We start from the raw sequence: 18,241 nt of genomic DNA on the forward strand, positions 1-18,241 counted from the left end.
ACTCGGTCTGCAGGCACCTGAATGGATGGGGAAACTGAGGTCTGGAGAGGAAACACTTGCCCAAGGTCCCCAAGCACAGAACTGTATCCTGCAGACATTTTACACATCCGGGCTTCCTCCCTGAGTCTTAGAAATATGGCCATTTTTGTGGTTGTTGGTTGTAAAATAGACCAAACGAACATGGTTACTGATCTGTATCTTTTCAAACCAGCTCTACCCTGTTACCTCTGGAGGTGGGCGTGGGTAAACTGAGGCCCAGAGAGGTAAAGTGTTCGGCCCAAGCAGGTTGGGGGTGGGGTGGGGTGGGGTGCGGCAAGAAGGTCTCCTGGGTCTGCTTTAGGAGATGCTAGTCCTGACAACTCTGGCACCTTAACTTTGGGTGGGGATGTACTTGCACGAGGATTAAGATCTAATCAAGGCAGGAAAAGTAAGGGATTAGCAAGCCCAGCCCAGCCCAGCCCAGCCCTGCCCACAGCACTGAGCTTTGTTCTCCAGACTTGGATACTCTTGCCTCCTTGAGAAGGAAAAGGCAGCATTTTCGCCATTTCCACAGAGGCCCAGAGAGGTTAAGTGACTTTCACCAAGTCACACAGCAAAAGGCTATGAAACAGTGGCCCTGCACCCACAGTCAGACCTCTCCTCCTAGAGAGAGCCCCTCCATTGAGTCCTACAAGGTGAGGGACCTGTCTTGGGGTGCCTTCCCTTCGCTGGGCCAGGATATTCTGATTATAGAGAATGGCCTTCCCTCCACCCCTGCCCCCGCCCAGCCCGGGAACCCTACACCAGGGGTAATTGAGATCAGATGCGGCTGTGACCCATGGCATGCTCCCCAGGAACCTGGAAGCATTTATTGTCTGGAAGGGAATCCAGGGCCCACTCTCGGCCGCCCTCCCTCCCTTGCTGCCTTCTCCCAGGCGGCTGAAGGTGGACGGGGGCTCTAAGGAGCCTCTGGTGCTGCTTGGGGGTTAGTGCAACGGCCTTGATGAATACGACTGCTGAAAGCGCCTTCCTGGCTTCCTCTTTCCTGGGGATACGGTTACAGGGGGCCAGACTTCCTGCCCAGCCCGCCCAACTGTGCAGTGTGGATCTGCAGGCTCTCCAGCCAGGCAACTCCACAGTCTCCTGTCAGCTGGGGCAGCAGCGGCCCCCATCTCATTCAGAGCTCAGCTCAAATGTCACCTCCTCAGGGAGGCCCTCTCTGACCACCCTATATGAACTAGCCCACCTACTGGCAGTCTCGCCCTCTCCCTCTGTTTAATTTTCTTCACGTGACGTATCTCTAGCTGGTTCAGCTGGTTGATTCCTTTTTCTTTTCTTATAATAGTGTTTATGTCTTGACATTCCCACTCTCCCCTCAAGAATCTGAGCCCTGTGAGGCGTTGTCTTGCTCACTGCTCTATTTGTGGAGCCTAGAACTGTGCCTGGAACACTGTAGGTGCTCAGTAAATACCGACCGAGTGAACAAAGCCATGCGTGGGCCCCCACCTTTGGCCTCTGAATTTGAAACTTGACTGTGAATCTCTGCTCTGAGCTGAGGTTTGCCATCCTTGATCTCCACCCTCTGGCTCAGGGGTCCTCAAACTACGGCCCGCGGGCCACATGCAAATACAAATATTGTATTTGTTCCCGTTTTTTTTTTTTTTTTACTTCAAAATAAGATATGTGCAGTGTGCGTAGGAATTTGTTCATAGTTTTTTTTTTTTAAAACTATAGTCTGGCCCTCCAACGGTCTGAGGGACAGTGAACTGGCCCCCTGTTTAAAAAGTTTGAGGGCCCCTGCTCTGGTTTATCTTGCTTCCTCCGCCTTGATTTCACATTTCTGGAATAAAACTCCAGTTTCTGATGCCTACTCTTCTGCCTGTATCTCATCGAGGAGCTGCAGGCTGACTGTGGCCTCCCATCCCTGATCCCTCTTCTTTGCCTTCCTCTCCCCAGCCGGTACTGTGTGGCTGTGGGCATCTCTCGCTCTTCCTAAGCCAGCAGAACTGTTCTTCAGACAGAAGCTTACATGAGAAGCCCAGTATATGAGACAGATGAGAGCGAAGGCGGGGAGGGCCCGATCCTGATGCCTGGCTTTTCCCATGCCCCCCCCCCCCCCCCCCACCGCTCCCCCACACCCTCTGCCCCTGACACACCTTTGCAGGTCCCTATAGCTTTGAAGAACATCGTTTGAAAACCCTGGATTTGATGATTTCTCAGTCCCTTTTAGTCCAGTAATTCCCCAATGTCATTTCCCAGATGCCTGGTCTTAGGCCTTCGTTTTAGTCATTCGTTTACGGGACATTAATAGGCCACAGTTGTGTTCTAGGCTTTTGCCCTGATCCCTTCTAATTTCTTGTGTTCAGTTTCTGGCTCCCTTTCCTCATGCAACAAGCAGTCTGGGAGCACAGTTCGCGTGCCAGGGCCAGGGGATCTCAGAGAAGGTGGGCAGGGTGTGGGCCAAGCCGACACCTTCGTGTGACTTAGGGAAAGGCACTCCCTACTGGACAAATGCAGCTCGCTGGACCCCTGCAGACCAGCAGAAAGTGCCCTTGAGTAAAGAGAAAGGTGACTGTGTTCTTGGTGGACTGTGCCACGCCAGCACGGCCACGGGCGAACCTGGGAGGGGGCAGTGAAGGATTGAGAAAAGACAGGCAAGAGGATGAAAGCTGGGTCTAGCTGCTTTCTGATGGAGAGACAGCGTCAAGCCTGCAAGCCGAGTCTTTATTTTATAGCCAGGTTTCACGAGGCAAAATAAGGGCGTGGTCAAGATGCTTACCACGTTCTCGTTCTCGTGGGGTTCGAATCTGCTCAATTACTTGCACCTGATCCAGCTTTGTTTGCTTGCTGCGCCTCCGGCAGCTCCGCCGCTGTTATCACTTAGCCACGTGGGACCACAGGTTCGGGCCATAACCTGTCCCAACACCGTAGCTGCTCTCCGCAGTGGACAAAGCCCCAGGTGCAGGCCGGCTGGATTTCAGGCCCCTCGTGTGTGCAGGAACTTCATGGGTGGCTCCCTGGGTGTGCAACCTATGCCTGGTTTAATGCCCTGTTATTGTTTTGAAATTTAGAAATAATTTGCAACAAGGGATAGCACATTTTCATCGGGCCCCGCGAATTATGTAGGGAGTCCTGACCCTGCACACAGTGCTGGTTAGATGACGGCAGCCCCCGTTCCACAGAGGGGACGCCGAGGCCCAGGACAGGTGGACGATCTGCCAGTGCGGCTGGGGGAGGCCTGGACACACTCAGCTACGGGGCAGTCGGGCCTGCCCCCCCCCCCACCCCCCCGGACGCTCAGGAGCAGGAGGGAGAGACGTGGAAGGCACATGTAGCACGTGAGGTGTGCAGAGCCAGGGGAAGTGCTGTTGGCTTGCTGGAAGTGCCTGACCACAGCAGGGGCTGGTGACTGAGATGTGGGACCGTGTGGGGGAGGGATGACTCTCTCCATCCGGGGCTTTGGAGAAGGCTTCTTGGGGGAGGTGACAAAAGACCTGGTTAAGGGATGAGGAGGATTTGAAGCAGGAGTGGGGAGGGAAGGGCCGCCCCAAGGGAAAGTCCAGCACAGGCAGACAGAGAAGCAGGGGAGAGTGTGGTGTGGATGGGAGAGTGGGGGCTGGAGGGTGGGCGATGGCACTGGAGAGGCAGAGAGGGAAGGGCCTTGAATGCCGGGGTGAGGGGTCTGGCCTTTATCCTCTGTGTCGGCTTGGGAGGGCCCCAACCCCCAAGACTAGAGCAGATTCACGTACATTTTGTCTGTTTCATATATGGGGTGGAGGTGGGGGACACAGGATTTTGTTTGTGAAAGAAGCTGTTACCTTGGCCTGGCCGGTGTGGCTCGTTTGGTTGGAGCATCATCCCTAAAGGTGGTGGGTTTGATTCCTCATCAGGGCACACACCCATGTTTGGGTTCCATCCAGGTGCATATGCATCAGGTTACCAATGATGCTTCTCTCTCCCTTCCTCTCTCTGAAATTAATAATAATAAAAGTAGATGTTGCTTCTACAAATGTGTGTGAAAGCCATGGCTGATAGGGGTGAAAAGCCAGAGAAGGGGTTAAAAGTTCCTCTGTCAGCTTCTGGCTCCCTTGCAAGGCTCGCACTCTATCGGAGAGAAACCGGAGCCTGAGAGAGGGGAAGGAGCTGGCTCCGGGTCACCGGCAATACTTAGAACCCAGGACTCCTGTCTCCTAGATCAGGTCTTGTTTGACATTGTAGCTGCAGGAACTCAGTCACAGGCCCCTGGGTGAGACTTTCCTGGTGGGTCTGCATCCCCAGCTGAGAGCCTTCTCCCTCCTCCAGACAGCCTTCCTGGAAAAGGGCGGCCTGTGCTGCCACCTGGTGGCCACTGTGAGGTAGGTGAGGATGCCGCCTCTGCTCTGGAACTAGCAACACTGTTCTATGCCTGGGGCGTGGAGGTGCCCTGTTCTGGGCCATTGGCCCCTGTGGAACTCTGGGGTCATTAATGATGGTGTAGTCCACCCGAAATCGGTTCTTCCTTCTGTCTTCCCTGCCTTAGTATTCTAATGGTCTAATCTGGAAGTCTGGGTGTTACCCTCAGCTCCTCCTGCCCACTTCTGCCCTAACTCCAGTCTGTCCCTAAGTCCTGTCAAGTCTACCTTTTAGGCAGACCTGGAGCATGTCCAGAGCTCTCCATTCCCAAGACCATGGCTCAGGTCCAGCTGCCACCGTCCTCATCTGCTCCGCTGCAGTAGCCTCGCGTTTGGTCTTCTCCCCACTTGGGCCTGTCTGCAGTCCAGTCTGCATTTGCATCCAGAGGGACCTTGCTAAAGCCCTCCGCTGTGCATGCCACTCTCTGCTGAAACCATCAATGGATCCTTATTGACCTCAGGACAAAGATCAGCCTCTTTGCAAGGAAACCCCTCTGGGAAATGTTCCCGGCAAAGCCGCCAGTCCCACCTCTCTGCCGCCCCCAGGTGGGCAGTATGTGCAGTGGCTACAGGCGCAGACTCCAGTGCATGGATACATGCTTTCAAATCGCACCTCTGTGGCTTGCCAACTGTGTGACGTAGACCACATTTCAACCTGGGGCTATTGTGAGGATGAAATGAATGATCAGGGAAGCAGCTGCTGTAAGTTAGGCTCATGACAATCTTGAGGGCACAGTCTGCCCGTGAGGCTGCCCTCACTCCTGACACCAACCGAAAGTTCAGGAGGTGCCCCCAAATGGCCCTCAGGTTTGGCAATTTGCTGGAAAGATTCTCAAAAATCAACGAAACTCTTACATGGACAGTTGTGGGTCAGTAGGGGGAAAGGATAAGATGCAGGTCGGCCAAAGGAAGAGCTCTACAGGGCAGAGTCCCTGGGGCCCACAACTAGAAGGGCAGAGGCAGGACCGGGCCTCCTGGGGGAATCTAGCCTCCTGAAGCAGTCATGAAGGTGACCGCAGCCGGCCCACCTCCGAGGGGCCATCGCCATCGCTCAGAGGAAGCCACCTGCACCCTGAGGCCCGAGGCCACGCCAGGGAAGCAGACTTCAGTTTCACGTGTCAGGACCTTTCAGGAATGACTGCCTGGTGGCGGATGTGACCGAGGCCAGTCCTGTGAGATCTGACACAGGGACCGCGACCTGGCCTGTCTTGAGGTCCAGGCAGGCGCGGAGAGGGGTGGAAGCAGGGCTCAGATCCCTCCTCCTTGTCTACCCCCAGCTCTGCTGGGCTCAGGGCAGGGGTGGGGAGAGGGGTGCTGGGAAAGGAGAAGGAAGAGCCGAGGTCAGCGGGGAGCAGCAGGAAGAGGGAAGGGGGGGGGCCTCTGGAGGGAGCTGGGACTCTGGCTGAGCTGCTGGCTCTGAGGAGCAGGGCACTCCCGAGTTGTGGGGTGAGAATTTGGCCTCTTGGGCGTAAGGGGCAAGCACTCTGCCCCGAGAGCCTGCTGGGGAAGGGCCCATCGAAGGCCAGGAGCCCTGGACTCAGGCTGTTTCTCTGCCTTGTGTCCTTGGGCAAACGCCTTCCCTCTCTGGGCTGCAGTCTCCTGGTCTGTTCAGTGGAGGTTTGGGCCCAGTGATGTGAGCCCCTTCTGCAGAGAGTCAGGAAGCAGGGGGCTTAGAGAAGTGGCGTGAGGGTACTGGAGGTCAGGTCAGGACTGGCCCTGGTGGCCCCTGTCCATGGGTCTAGAATCTATTTCCTCCCCCTGCCCCCCGCCCCTCCCAGCTTCTCCAATCCTAGAGTTATGAGAGGCCCAGGCCAGTGTCTTCCCAGGAACCTGAGCTGCTGAGACAGGCCGAGGCTAGTGTCTTCCTAGGAACCTGAGCTGCTGAGAGAGGCATCTTCAGCCCAGTTAGACCGGCAGGGAGTCCTGGCTTAGGAGAGAGCTGGGCCCTGACTTCTGGCTGGAGAAGGGCCTTTCCCCTGGCCTTGCTCTGGCCCAGGCCCTTGGGGGCACCGGTTTCTGCTGGAGTCCAGATAAACCTGGAGCTGGCAGTGGGTGGATCCGGGGAGGAATGCAGTCCTCGCCCCGCCCTCGCCCATCAGGGTTCAGCCTGACCAACACCAGGAGAGACTTGGGGGCTGTGCCTGGCTGGGCAGGGAGCCGGAGGCCAAGGGCTCCAGGGCTGGATTCTGGCTTCAGTCTGGCTGAACTGCCAGCCCTGCCCCTCAGGCACCCGGCTCTGTTTCAGGATTCCAACCCTGGTTTCCTCCTCCCCCTGGACTAGGTGGGCTTCCCCTTGGCTCTGCTACACACTGGGTCCTGACTCCAAGAGGTGAGAAGGTCAGGGTGAGAGATGAATGACCCTCACCAAAGGGGCACCCAGGATGCTTCTTGTCTCCTTTCTTCCCTGACCCCCAGAAAATACATTTTACTATCGGGGGGAGGGGGAGTCAGGGGGAGGCACTGCTCTGTGATGGTGTGCAAGGCAGGCCTCCCTTGATCGTGGAGGTGACCTTTGGGGGTGGACGCTTGGTTCTTCCACATCCCTCCCAGCCAGTCCTTCCTACCCTGGGGGTCAGAGTCCGGGGCCTCCACCTCAGGCGGCCTCCTTCTCTCTCCACTAACTCTGAATGGCCGGGGAGAGTCCCCTGCAGTCTCTGGGACTCGGTTTCCCCATCCGTAAAATGAGAAGATTGGCCTGAATTCCCTTCCAGCTCCATTGTATTCTGATTTCCGATGGGGGCAGCAGTTTTCGCCCCTGGGCTCAGGTGGCCTGGGTGGCTATTGCTCCCTTGATAGGGAAGAGGTTTAGGGGGTGAAGGGTGGAGACCTCTCTGTTCGGGAGCAACAACTCCCAGCCAGAACGTGGAACATGAAGCAGATTGTGCCAGAAGGAGAGACCGAGATGGAGAGGAACACAGTCAGCAAGAGGGACACAGATAGCAACACAGAGACAGTGAAAGAGGAAGAGAGCGTCCCAGAGATGAAGAGACAGGGCCCTCCCCCAAGACTGAGGCAGAGATAATGGCAGAGACAGAGATCAGAGACCAGACAGAGATAAATGTAGGGATAGGGCAGGGCCATAAAGGAGTAGAAAAACAGCCAGGAACAGTGTTCTGTTCCCTGAGGGTGGGGTTGGGTCAAGCCAGATCTTGCTTTTGTCTGCAAGGTGATCCTTCTGCCCATTACATAGTACCCTCCCTGCCCCTAACCTAAATGTCCTCCAGACCTCACCTCCCTGGGGTAGTGTGTACAGATATGAGAACCCACATAGGCTTGGCATCTCTGAGGCTTCATGGCCGTGGAGTTTCATTAAAGTGTAGGGGTAAATGGTGGGGCATCAGAGAGGAATGAAGGTTATTGCCTGCAGGGGGATGTGATTAAAAAGAGCAAGGAGAGGGAAGCCCAAAGAAAAATGTCCTTCTTTCTTAAAATGTATTTTTATTGTTGATAGTACTACAGATATTCCCATTCACCCCCATTTACTCCCCTCGTCCCAGCCTCTATCGTCCACGCCCCTCCCCCCCAAGATCTTCACTATCTTATTGCCTGTGTCCATGGACTATGCATATAAGTTCTTTGGTTTATCTCTCCTCATCCCCCCAACCCCACATCAAGATATGTCAGTCCTCATCTTTCTTTAGATCAGGCATTGACCCTCTGGCTCACTATTTAAGGAATAATGGGGAATCTGGTAGTGGGGGGAGGGTTGAGAGGCAGGTATTTGGTGTTGGAAGGAAGGAGGAGATATAAAAGGAGAGCCGAGCCAGGTAGACATGGGATCAGTTGAGCTGGGTTAAGTGTCGTTGGTTTGGCTTGGGTGGAGTGGAATAGAATTGTGTTATTTCATATTGGGGTGGGTTTGGTTGGGTAGAATGGAGTTGGATTTGGGTGGAGCTGAGTTGAGCTAGCTTGCCATGAATTTAGTAGAGTTAAGCCAAGTTGGGTTGTGTCAAAATGGGTTAGGTTTGGTTGAGTGGAGTGGAGTTTGATTGATTTGGGTGGATTGAGTGGAAAGAAGTCGAGCTGGGTTGGTTTGAGTTGAATTTAGGATAATTGAGGTGGACTGAATTGAGTTGAATTAGGTCGGGTTGGCCTGTATAAGAAAGTTTAAAGATTCCAAGTAGACAGGTGTAAGGAGGAGTCCAGATCCAGCATAATTTAGATTATTCTGCCAGGGGAAAAAAGGTGGAGTGAGATACCAATGGGGAGAGAGCTGATGAGGGGAGATATCCAAGGCTGACATCCCGGCAGATCTGTGAGTCTGAGTTTGGGATATAAATTATCTAGTTCAGTGTTTCTCCATATTTTTACCCTACACATCTGTGGTGTGGAAGCTCACTATAGCTGTGATCTGCATCTTGGCATGGGAGGAGGGGAATACCAGAGTTTCATCACATGTATGTATATGCTCACGTGTGCACTCCCAGTGCTCCGCCCTTCCCCATCCTCTGTCTCTGTTCCTCTGAGGCTCACCCCCTTGTCTGAGAGCTCTCTGAGGGCACACGTCTTCCGCATCCCAGCTAGAGGTTGGCCAAGATGCCATCTCACTCATCTTTGTAGGATGGATGGAGAGGAATTGAAAGGAATCACAGAGCAGGGCAGTCACTCCTTGTGCTGCGCCAGCACGGCCAAGGGTGAACCTGAGTGAGGGCGGCTGAAAGGCTTAGAAAAGACGGACAAGAGAATGAAAGCTGGGTCTCGGTGGGGGACGCTGCTTCTCTGAGCGACAGCGACAGCGCCCACAAGCCGTGTCTTTATTTTATAGCAGGTGCCACAAGGCAAGGTAAGGGCATGCATGATCAAGATGTTTACAACATTCTCATGGGTTTCAATCCTACGCAACTACATTCACCTGAACTCTATCAAGCCTACTTCACTCAGGCACGTGGGGCCATGTATTTGGACCATAGGTTCAAGCTTTCAACTACAGCTGTTGGCTATAATTGTGCTGGGAGAGCCCTGCCCTCCAAGCTGGGACTTGCACGTGGCAATGAGAGGACTGTGCCTTCTCATCAGTCCACAGCTTGAACCTGTCCGAAACACTGTAGCGTCTCCCCACAACTCCTGTGCGCTGGGTGCTAGGTGCCCCAAGGAGACACCCAGTTCCTGTCCTGAGTGTGGCTTGTGGGAGGAGTACAGGTGTGGAGGCTTTGGAGTGACCACAGAGATCGTGCTCCTCTCCGCAAAGAGTGGGAGACTGTGGGCAGACAGTTCACCAGCCTTCACTCACCACCCAGTTCTTTCTTGTGGTCCTGTGGTCCTGGCCACATGGCTGGCCTCCTCCCTCCCAAACCCGTTGGTGAATCATACACGCACACACACACCACAGCACTGGGCAGCCCCATGAGAGCTCAGGTTGGACAGAGTGGAGACTGGAAAGCCCCTCCCTGTGCAGGCACTCTGAGACGTAGGAATCCCTGCAGCTCCTCTCACTCGTTCATTCTTGGCTTAAGAATCTGTATTTGTGGGGGAAGGAAAACGCGGAGAAGACAGAATTCTGGGGCTGCAGTTGAACAACCAGAAGACATTAGCCAAGTGACCTCACCTCCTGAGTGAGTTTCTTCAAATGTAAAGTGTGCCTAATGCGCTCTTACAGGGTAAGGGGGACAGTCAAGGAAGATAACAAATATGAAAGCTTTTGTAAACAGAAAACTGTGTGTGTGTGTGTGTGTGTGTGTGTGTGTGTGTGTGTGTAAAGTCATTCATTCATTGGCTCACTTATTTAACAAAAAGTGCTCTTGAAATATCAATGTCCTAAGCATTTCACAAGAATTAATCCATTTAATACTCTTAACAACCCTCTAAAGATGTTACTAATACTGTCCCCATTTTCTAGACAAGGAAACTGAGGCACAGAAGTGTTAAGCAATTTGCTCAATACCATAAACCCAGTAAGTGGTAGTGTTGGGGTTTGTAACCAGTCCTGTTTGGCTTCAGTTCCTTCTTTCCTTCCTTCCCTCCCTCCTTCCCTTTCTTCCTTCTCTCCTTCCATCCCTTGGTCACATATTTATTAAGCGGTCTCTGTGTCATGCCCTGGGTCAGCTGAAAGGGACCAGACTCGGTCAGCGTGCTGTGGTGGGCCCTGTCCAGAGGCAGAAGTGGCCTCCTGCAGGGCTGGGGTTTGGAATCACATTGTCAGGCTGCTAGTGATTCGAGTCACAAGATTCCTATTTCAACCTTCGAATCTGGATGTGACCAAGCAACTGAGCTACAAAACCTTCATGGGTTCATTCATCCGAACCCAGGGAAGTGGCCACCTATCTACTGTAAGTCTGACGAAAGAGCCAGAGTCAACTGATGCCTGAAGCACACGGAGAAGGGGTCGGAAATCAGGCAAAATCGGGAACTTCTCACTGTCGAGGATCTTGCAGTGGGGATCTACCAGCAAAAGTTCCTCAAGGAGCTCTCCAAGACCTGGGTTTGGAGCCTCCTCAATGTGGCCACGGGGGATTATTCTAGCAACACAAGGTGCAAGTGGCACGAGGAAAATGACATTCTCTTCTGCGCCTTAGCTGTTTGCAAGAAAATTGCGTACGGCATCAGCAATTCTCTGGCCACGCTCTTTGGAATCCAGCTCACAGGGGCCCACGTGCCCTTGCAGGATGACGAGGCCAGCAACAGGGTGACACCCAAAATGGTCATATTGGATGCAGGGCGGTACCAGAAGCTAAGGTTTGAGAGCTCAGGATTCTCTCATTTCAACTATTCTAATCAGGAACCAAGATCAAACACACCCACTGGTGACTACCCTTCTGGGGTGAAGATTTCAGGCCCGAACAGCAGTGTTCGGGGAAGAGGGATCATGCGCCTGCTAGAGCGCATCTCAGGCTCCTCCAGCAGCGTCCCCAGGTTCTCCAGCTGTGAGACCGCGCTCTCCCCTTCCCTGTCCCCGAAGGGTGGGTTCAAGTCCTCCTCCCCCTTGTCTTAATGATGGTACTTCTTCAATTCTGGGAAAATAGCAGGCCTGCTTCCCACGGATTGCAGTCCCGGACGGCAGAGCATGCCCCTGGTACATGCCGCCCTCTGAAACGGCCTGCCTTATAGAGAATCCTGTTTCGTAGATTAAAAGTAATTGTGGTTGGAGAAGATTTGGCATTTTTGCTTTTTTTCCTCGAGGGCTTGCTCTGCTTCCTGACTGTGTAATGGGGACGCCTTGGAAGGTTGACCTCCAAGGACCAAACTGGCCTTTTCAGAGGAGTGCTTTTGCAAATGTTACATTGTGCTCATCCTTTCCTCCACGATAAAGGTATTGAATGTCTGTTATGAAAGGTGTTAAAATAGTGTTGCTGTACTTCTTCCCATTATGACGTGTAGAACCTTTCTCTGAGACCTGCTGGCTGTTTTCATTGCAAATATCTAAAAAATTTGCCTTTAATAAAAATAAAGTTTTGTTAAAAAAACCTTTTTTTTTAAACAAAAAATACCTGAGTGGGCTCCTGATACATTCCCAGGCAGCATGGGCAGTTCTTGGCTGTTGCCATGACTGAGTGTACTCGTAGCCAGCTAAACTTCCTGCCCTGTGTGGGGCAACCCTACACAAAATGTCAATAGTGCCCCATGGAGAAGTCATTCAGAGAAACAGCACTGGCGCTGGAGTCCTCCCTGCCAGTCGAAACTGCATGGCTTGGACAAGTGGCTTTACCTTTCCGAGTCTCAGCTTCCATCCATCTCTGAGAAGCACGGTTGGAGTGAGTATGCCTGTCTAGTACCCAGCAGTATCTGGCGTGCTTGGGTTGTTCAACAAACCTGAACATCTTTTCCTGCTCGAGGCAATACCAGAAATGCGGAGGAGAAGCAGCTAGGAGTCCAGCATCCCTCCAAACCCTCCTCCCTCCCTCTTAACATTCTGATGCCTGCTGGGCTCCAGGCAGGCCGAGGGCTCGCTCCCACGTGGTCCTTCTCTCCATCCAGGCTCCTCACCAAAGGCAAGACAGCTCCCCTTCCTACCAGCCCAGGGGCTGCAGGCAAAAGCCAGCGCACCTCGCTGAGCCTGGCTTCCTTGTCTGTCACAGGGAGAAACAGAGCACCGGTGGACATCAGTTGCTTCTGACTGTCCCTCATCCCTTCCCTCTTCTTTTGATAATAGCACCCAGTTTTCTTTGGGGGAACATCCCTCTCCCATTTGCAGTTCACGTGGGCACACAGTCTAGGACTCGCCAGTCAGAATCAGGCATTTGGTTCAGGGAGGCACGTGAGCTAAGCCAGAGCAATCGGAAGTGCCAAGTAAAGGGGCATTTTCCTTTCATTTGGGACTGGGGCACCAGGGCAGGGTCCTTGGGGAGCACCCCTGAGAGTGAAGACAACTAGAAGGGGAACAAAAAGATGAGAGAGAGAGAAGGAGTGAAGGAGGAAGAGCTAGAGCTAGAGTTAGAGCTAGAGAGAGAGACTGACATCTGGATACAGCCATACCTGTCTCTAGATTTCCAGCTTGGGAGCCAACATTTCCCCTTCTGCTAAAACCAGTTGGAAACAGGTATCTGTCACTTGTAATAGAAATAATCCTGACTTATTCAGGGGCTAAACACACCTATGTCAAAAGATTGTCACGTGGATCAAAAGATTATAACACAAGTGAGAATGTTTTTGGAAACTGTACTGGCGGCACCGAATGACGGTAAGATATTAATGAGGCGTTAAAGCGGAAACACACATTCCAGGCGGACGATGAGTCAGTCCAGCTCTACTAGTATTTGAAAGGCTCAAGAAAATGGACTTTTCAGGCTCATGCCTGAGAACCGAAGAGTTCTTTAGAAGCTCGAATTATTGCCCATTACATGTTCAGTTTGCTGGGTGTGAATTTTGAAAGGATGAGATGTCTCCTGGCATTGGGGCACGTCTGTGTCTCATGTGACTTATTCTGAGGTTGGTCATTTTATAGGAGGCCTTGGGACAGAGGAAAGATATCTGGCCTGTTTGGACAAGTCCCTGCCTTGCTCTGAGTCTCCGAGTCTGTCACCAGAGGCAGGTGGGTTGGACCTTCTCCTAGGGAGCTCCTGGCTCTGACCCGCTGTGGTCCTGCAATTCTCAGACCCCGTTCTGGGACAACGAAGGTCTGCCCACCTCTGGAGTCTGCAGCACATACCTGCTCCTGGATTCTCCGGAGAAACCACACATCAGAAACACAGCCCACACAGGAGACTCTGGAGTCTGGCTCAGTCTCCATTTCCAACTCCCTGTGCCTTCCTGCCACATCCAAAAACTCCATTTCCCAATCCTCTCTGCAGCCAAGCGAGGTCACGTGACACAGTTCTGGTGAAGGGGATGTCAGAGGGACTCTGCTGGGGCCACCTCTGAGGGTATGGAACAGAGGGGTGGAGAGAGCGTGGGCACCTGATGCATTCCCAGGCAGCTCCAGCGGCCCGAGCTGCTCACCTTGGACTTGTCATTGGAGAAGAAGAATCGCTCCACCCTTTTGTTTAAGTTTCCATGTTTGGGACTTCGTTGTGTGTGGTGAGATGCATTCCTGGGACTGTAGGCTAGCAACCAATTGCCCGCAACCACTCTCTCTTAAATTCTTTTTACATATCTAGTACAAGCACCCCTCCCCCCCTTCCCATTTAGGACCACACTGACAGAATTCGATTAATTATATAATTAGTAGTAATAACAATAATTCCACCAATACTGCTCATTTACTGAGTGCCTCCTACGTGCCAGGCATTGAGCTAAGTGATTTTATCCTAACACTGCTCCCAGGAAATAGACACTATTACCGTCCTTATTTTTGGACGAGGGAATGGAGGCTCAGGGATGACATATATATGGTTGGCTCCAAGTCATCCAGTTAGAATACTGAAGCCAGGCTCCAAATCCAGTTCGCCTGAGTCTGAAACCTCTGCTCCCGATCTTTGAACACATCTAAGGAAATGGGCTTATTTAACAAGCAGGGAAACTGAGGCTCAAGAGGGTGAGCAATTTGCCCAAGGTCACAGAATGAGCTCAGGGGGTCACGTTACTAGAAACCAGGCCTTCTAGGTCTCCATACAGGGCTCCTTCTGTGACCTCCTGCTGCTCAGTGAATGATGAGTCTTGAAGGCCGGGCTAAGGTCTCAGGCCGTGGGAGCTACTGATGGTTCTGAGCAAAGGTAGGAGGGAAACAGTTCCTCTTTCTTCAGCTGTGGTGGGGGAGGAAGGGGGACATGGGGACTGACCTGTTACAGCCCCAGCAACCTCCACAGCAACTACTGTCCCTTAGCAAGACAATGGCTCTTTCCCAGGCTCCTCTGGCTAATCCGTCACAGGCGGTTGGTCTCCCGGATCCCGGGGCTGATGACTGATGCTCTTCAGATTAGGCGGCCGGTGGGGGCGGGCTGGGGAGGAAGCCAGTGGCGTGAGCATGCGGCCATCCTGTGTTGATCAGATGGCGCCAGCTGCCTAGCGGTGAGGCCTGTAGGACAGGGGACCCTGCAGTGGAAACTCCCCAGATGAGCTCGGAGACTCTCCACTCCCCAAACTCCTGCTTGTTTATCTGCCTTCTTGGCCAGCCTCCACCAGGATTTGGGTGTTTGTTGTTTTAAACATTCAGGGCTTGGGATCCAGAGCCAGGGATGGAGGGTGACAGGGGGTTAAGCTTGTAGACCTTGACATCAAACAGACCAGAACTCAGATCCCATCTCTCTCCTATTCGCCTGTGGCCTTTAGCAAGTCAGCTTTTCTGTTTGCAATAATGAGGGCAAGAAGGCCTACCTTATGGAGCTGTTATGAGTTACAGAGGACATGAGGCACCCAAGCCTCTTCGCACAATGCCTACCACACAGCCAGGGTTCCAGCCGCGGGTCTGACTCCTCCTCTTCCTCCTCCTCACCACAGGCACCGTCTACTCCCTAGACTCTAGGAAGATCTTTGAGCCTCAGTTTCCTTTTTTGCACAATGGGGATAAGGGTATCTTCCTCTTGGAGCTGCTGTGAGGATTTCAATGAGAGAGGGATGTAAAAATATTTTGTGACTCTCAGTCCTTAGCTTCTCAGCTGAACTATGTTGTTTATTTGGACCCCCGCTCCTCACACCCAGCTGACCAACTGCCTTAAAGGTGCATTTCTGTCTCCTCCAAATGCTGGCTGGCTGTGCTGGGACTCAGGTGCTTGGTACCTAGTATTCAGAACACAGGGATTGGTGGTGCCACCTTGGGCCAGTCCCTTAAACTCTCTGGACTTCAGGTTCTTTCTCTGTAAATTGGAGGTGAAAATATGCCTTAGGGCTGCTGAGTAATGTCATGTGATACTGCATGTAAAATACACAGCATTCTACCTGGCACATAGTAGGTGGTCAAGAAATAGTAGCAATTACTATCCTTACCACCCATGCCCAACCCTAGGTTGGCACAGAGCAGGTGAAGAGGAGGAGGAAGAGAATGTTGCACAAAACCTTCCTGCTCAGGTAGGGAATGGAGGGAGAGCAGGTGAAAAATGAGCACTGAGCTCCTACTGGAGCCCTCGTGTGCTCCCATGGACCACCCTTTTCATCCTCACACTAACTCTTGCAAGAATGGAATTAAGTCCATTTTATAGAGGGGAAACTGAGACCCCAAAGGGGCAGTTGGTTGCCTAAGGTTGCACAGGGGGCTGGTCAGGAATAGGAGGGCTGGGAGCTGAAGCTGCTGGGTTCATTCCAGTTTCTTGCCTGCTTGTGAAGCTGCCTCCAGAGGTGGGGCTGGGTGGGGCTGGTCCCTGAGTGATTCAGGTAAGAGTCAGCTCTGGATTTCCAAATAGTGGGTGGGACCCAGGAGGGGGGGAGACCTCTCCAGGGGCACTAAATTCAGGCTCTCCCCAGAGCCTCTGGTAGGGTTGCCAGGAGGGCATGCGTTGCGGTGGAGCTGCAGGTGGGAGTTTGCAGAGGGAGAAACTTCACTCCATGTCACCAATGGGGTTTAGGGAAGGAGTGGGTGTCCTTGTTCTCTTTGCTGGGGGAGGGTCTCAAGGTCTAGAGTAGAACTGTGAGTGTTGGGGGGGCTGGTCAGTGGACCCAGCGGGGGAAGGCAGGGAAACTGAGGCAGGGCACTGCCACTGCTGGTGGTGGTCACAGCAGATGGATGGGCTGGCGGTCACCTTGCTGAGACTGGCCCTGGACCCTCACTCACTCAGAGAAGGCCTATATGTTTCTATGTATTCAATCTCTCATGCAGACACCCATTCATTCCTTCACTCAACCAGCACTGGCCGCATGTCTTCTATGTGCCACAGCTTGTGCTTGGCGCTGGGGGTACAACAGTGACCTTGATGCCTGCAGCTTCATAAGGGAAAGAGGAGGACATGTGACCCAGTGTGCTACCTGCTTGGAGCAGGGACAGCCCAGAAAAAGGAGGGGCCCTGGCAGAGGAGGTTTCCCGGGGACGCGGGAGCGGAGCGGAGTGGAAGTTCACCATCCTGAAGATTAGGAAAACTTCCCGATGCTAAAGGACAGGTGACCCTGCGCTGTGCTCTTCCCCAGGGCTGGAACAAGGGCTAGCCCAGACCTCTCCCCTGGATCCAGCTGCCTGCCGGACCCTGCTGCTGAGATGGACCAAACACAGGTCCACATGGGAACGCCACACACCCCAGCCTGCTCCCCCTCCCTGGTCCTTCCTTGGGTTGTCACCAGGACAGGCCAGAGACCCAGTGTCTGCCTAAAGACCTTTCCCCTGAAGCCCCAGGGCCCATTGGTCACCCAGCCTAGGTACTTCTCTGCCACCATTTCCCTCATCTTCCTTTCCCCCACTCCACCCTCTGGGTCTGTCCTGGCCTCCTGCCTGCACCTCTCTCTGGCCTCCTGCCTGCACCTCTCTCTGGCCTCCCCTTCGCTGCCTCCGTTGGGAGATTTCCAGGGCTGGTCACAGAGCCTGGCCACAGTAAGGGCTTGATCCTCCATGCCAGACCTGTTCTTAGACACCATCTGATTTGACCTTTCTTTTGTTCAAATGGGGAACCAGAGGCCTCTTGTTCCCACCCCACGCCAGGGTCAAATCATGGAAGAGCTGAGAACTGATATTCTCCTGATTCGCAGTCTAAGCTCTTTCTCCCAGCGCCAGGACCACACACGTGTTTGTGGGTGACTTGGCATGAAGGAGTCGGCAGGAGGTACAGGCACGGCAATTGCTGGGCCCGGGGCCTGAAGGAAGGAAGGAAGGACATGGGAGTGAAAGAGGGGGCCTCATTCAAGCTCTTCTCTCCTTTCTTCATCACCAGAAAGTTCCCTCTTCTTTGGGCAGCTGGGCTCCTGAATCTTCACCCCAAGAGGGAAGAGGGAACTAGCCAACCTGCCAGCCTCTTTCCCCAGGTATTTGCACTGTTTCCTCTGAAAGAGGCCCCCACAGGAAGCAGCGGTGCTGTTGGGCAGTTGGGGCCCAGAACACACAGGTGAGGGGGTTCAATCATCCATCCCTTACACCCCATCCCCGGGTGGGTCGTTACCAGGGACTCTGGATCTGATGGTGGAGGGAAGGCTGCAGCCTGTCCCAGTACCCCAGGGCCCTCCACCCGGCCTGCTCCCTCCCCACTCTGCCCTGACTTGCTCTTTCTCCCTGGGGCTGCCGGCTTGTGTCCCAGTGGAGCATGGGAACAGCTCGGGTGGGGATGGAGACAGGGCTTCCCAGCAGCTCTCACTTCTCCACCTGTTATGGTTCCCACCCCACACCTGAGGATGCCTGGGAGCAAGCACAGGGCCTCTGAGCCCTCCCACCAGGCCTTCCCCATTGCAAGGCCCACAACATGGCTGGGTGTGCTGGGGAAACGCAGGGAGAAAACCTGACCAGGAGACTCAGAGTGACCTTGGTGATCCCTGGCCCCTGCTACGATCAGTTTCTCTGGCTACAAGGAGAGCTGGATGCTGGGATTCTGTAAAGTTGGCAGGCAGATGTGAGACTAGCTAGAGCAGCGGTTCTCAACCTTCCTAATGCC

The 18,241-nt window shown here is 53.6% G+C and overlaps 1 protein-coding gene across 1 annotated transcript in view; it reads left to right on the forward strand.

The window, feature by feature from the left end:
- Positions 1-11,329, forward strand: part of LOC102758139 (protein maelstrom homolog) — a 20,534-nt gene extending 9,205 nt beyond the window's left edge. The window contains 2 exon segments of the mRNA XM_015570654.1: positions 4,282-4,334; positions 10,461-11,329. Of these exon segments, the coding sequence (XP_015426140.1) occupies positions 4,282-4,334; positions 10,461-11,298 (891 nt within the window). The 3' untranslated portion in view covers positions 11,299-11,329.
- The last annotated feature ends 6,912 nt before the right edge of the window (positions 11,330-18,241 follow it).

The sequence above is a fragment of the Myotis davidii genome, unplaced genomic scaffold, assembly GCF_000327345.1.
Source record: "Myotis davidii unplaced genomic scaffold, ASM32734v1 scaffold964, whole genome shotgun sequence".
NCBI classification, from domain to species: Eukaryota; Metazoa; Chordata; class Mammalia; order Chiroptera; family Vespertilionidae; genus Myotis; species Myotis davidii.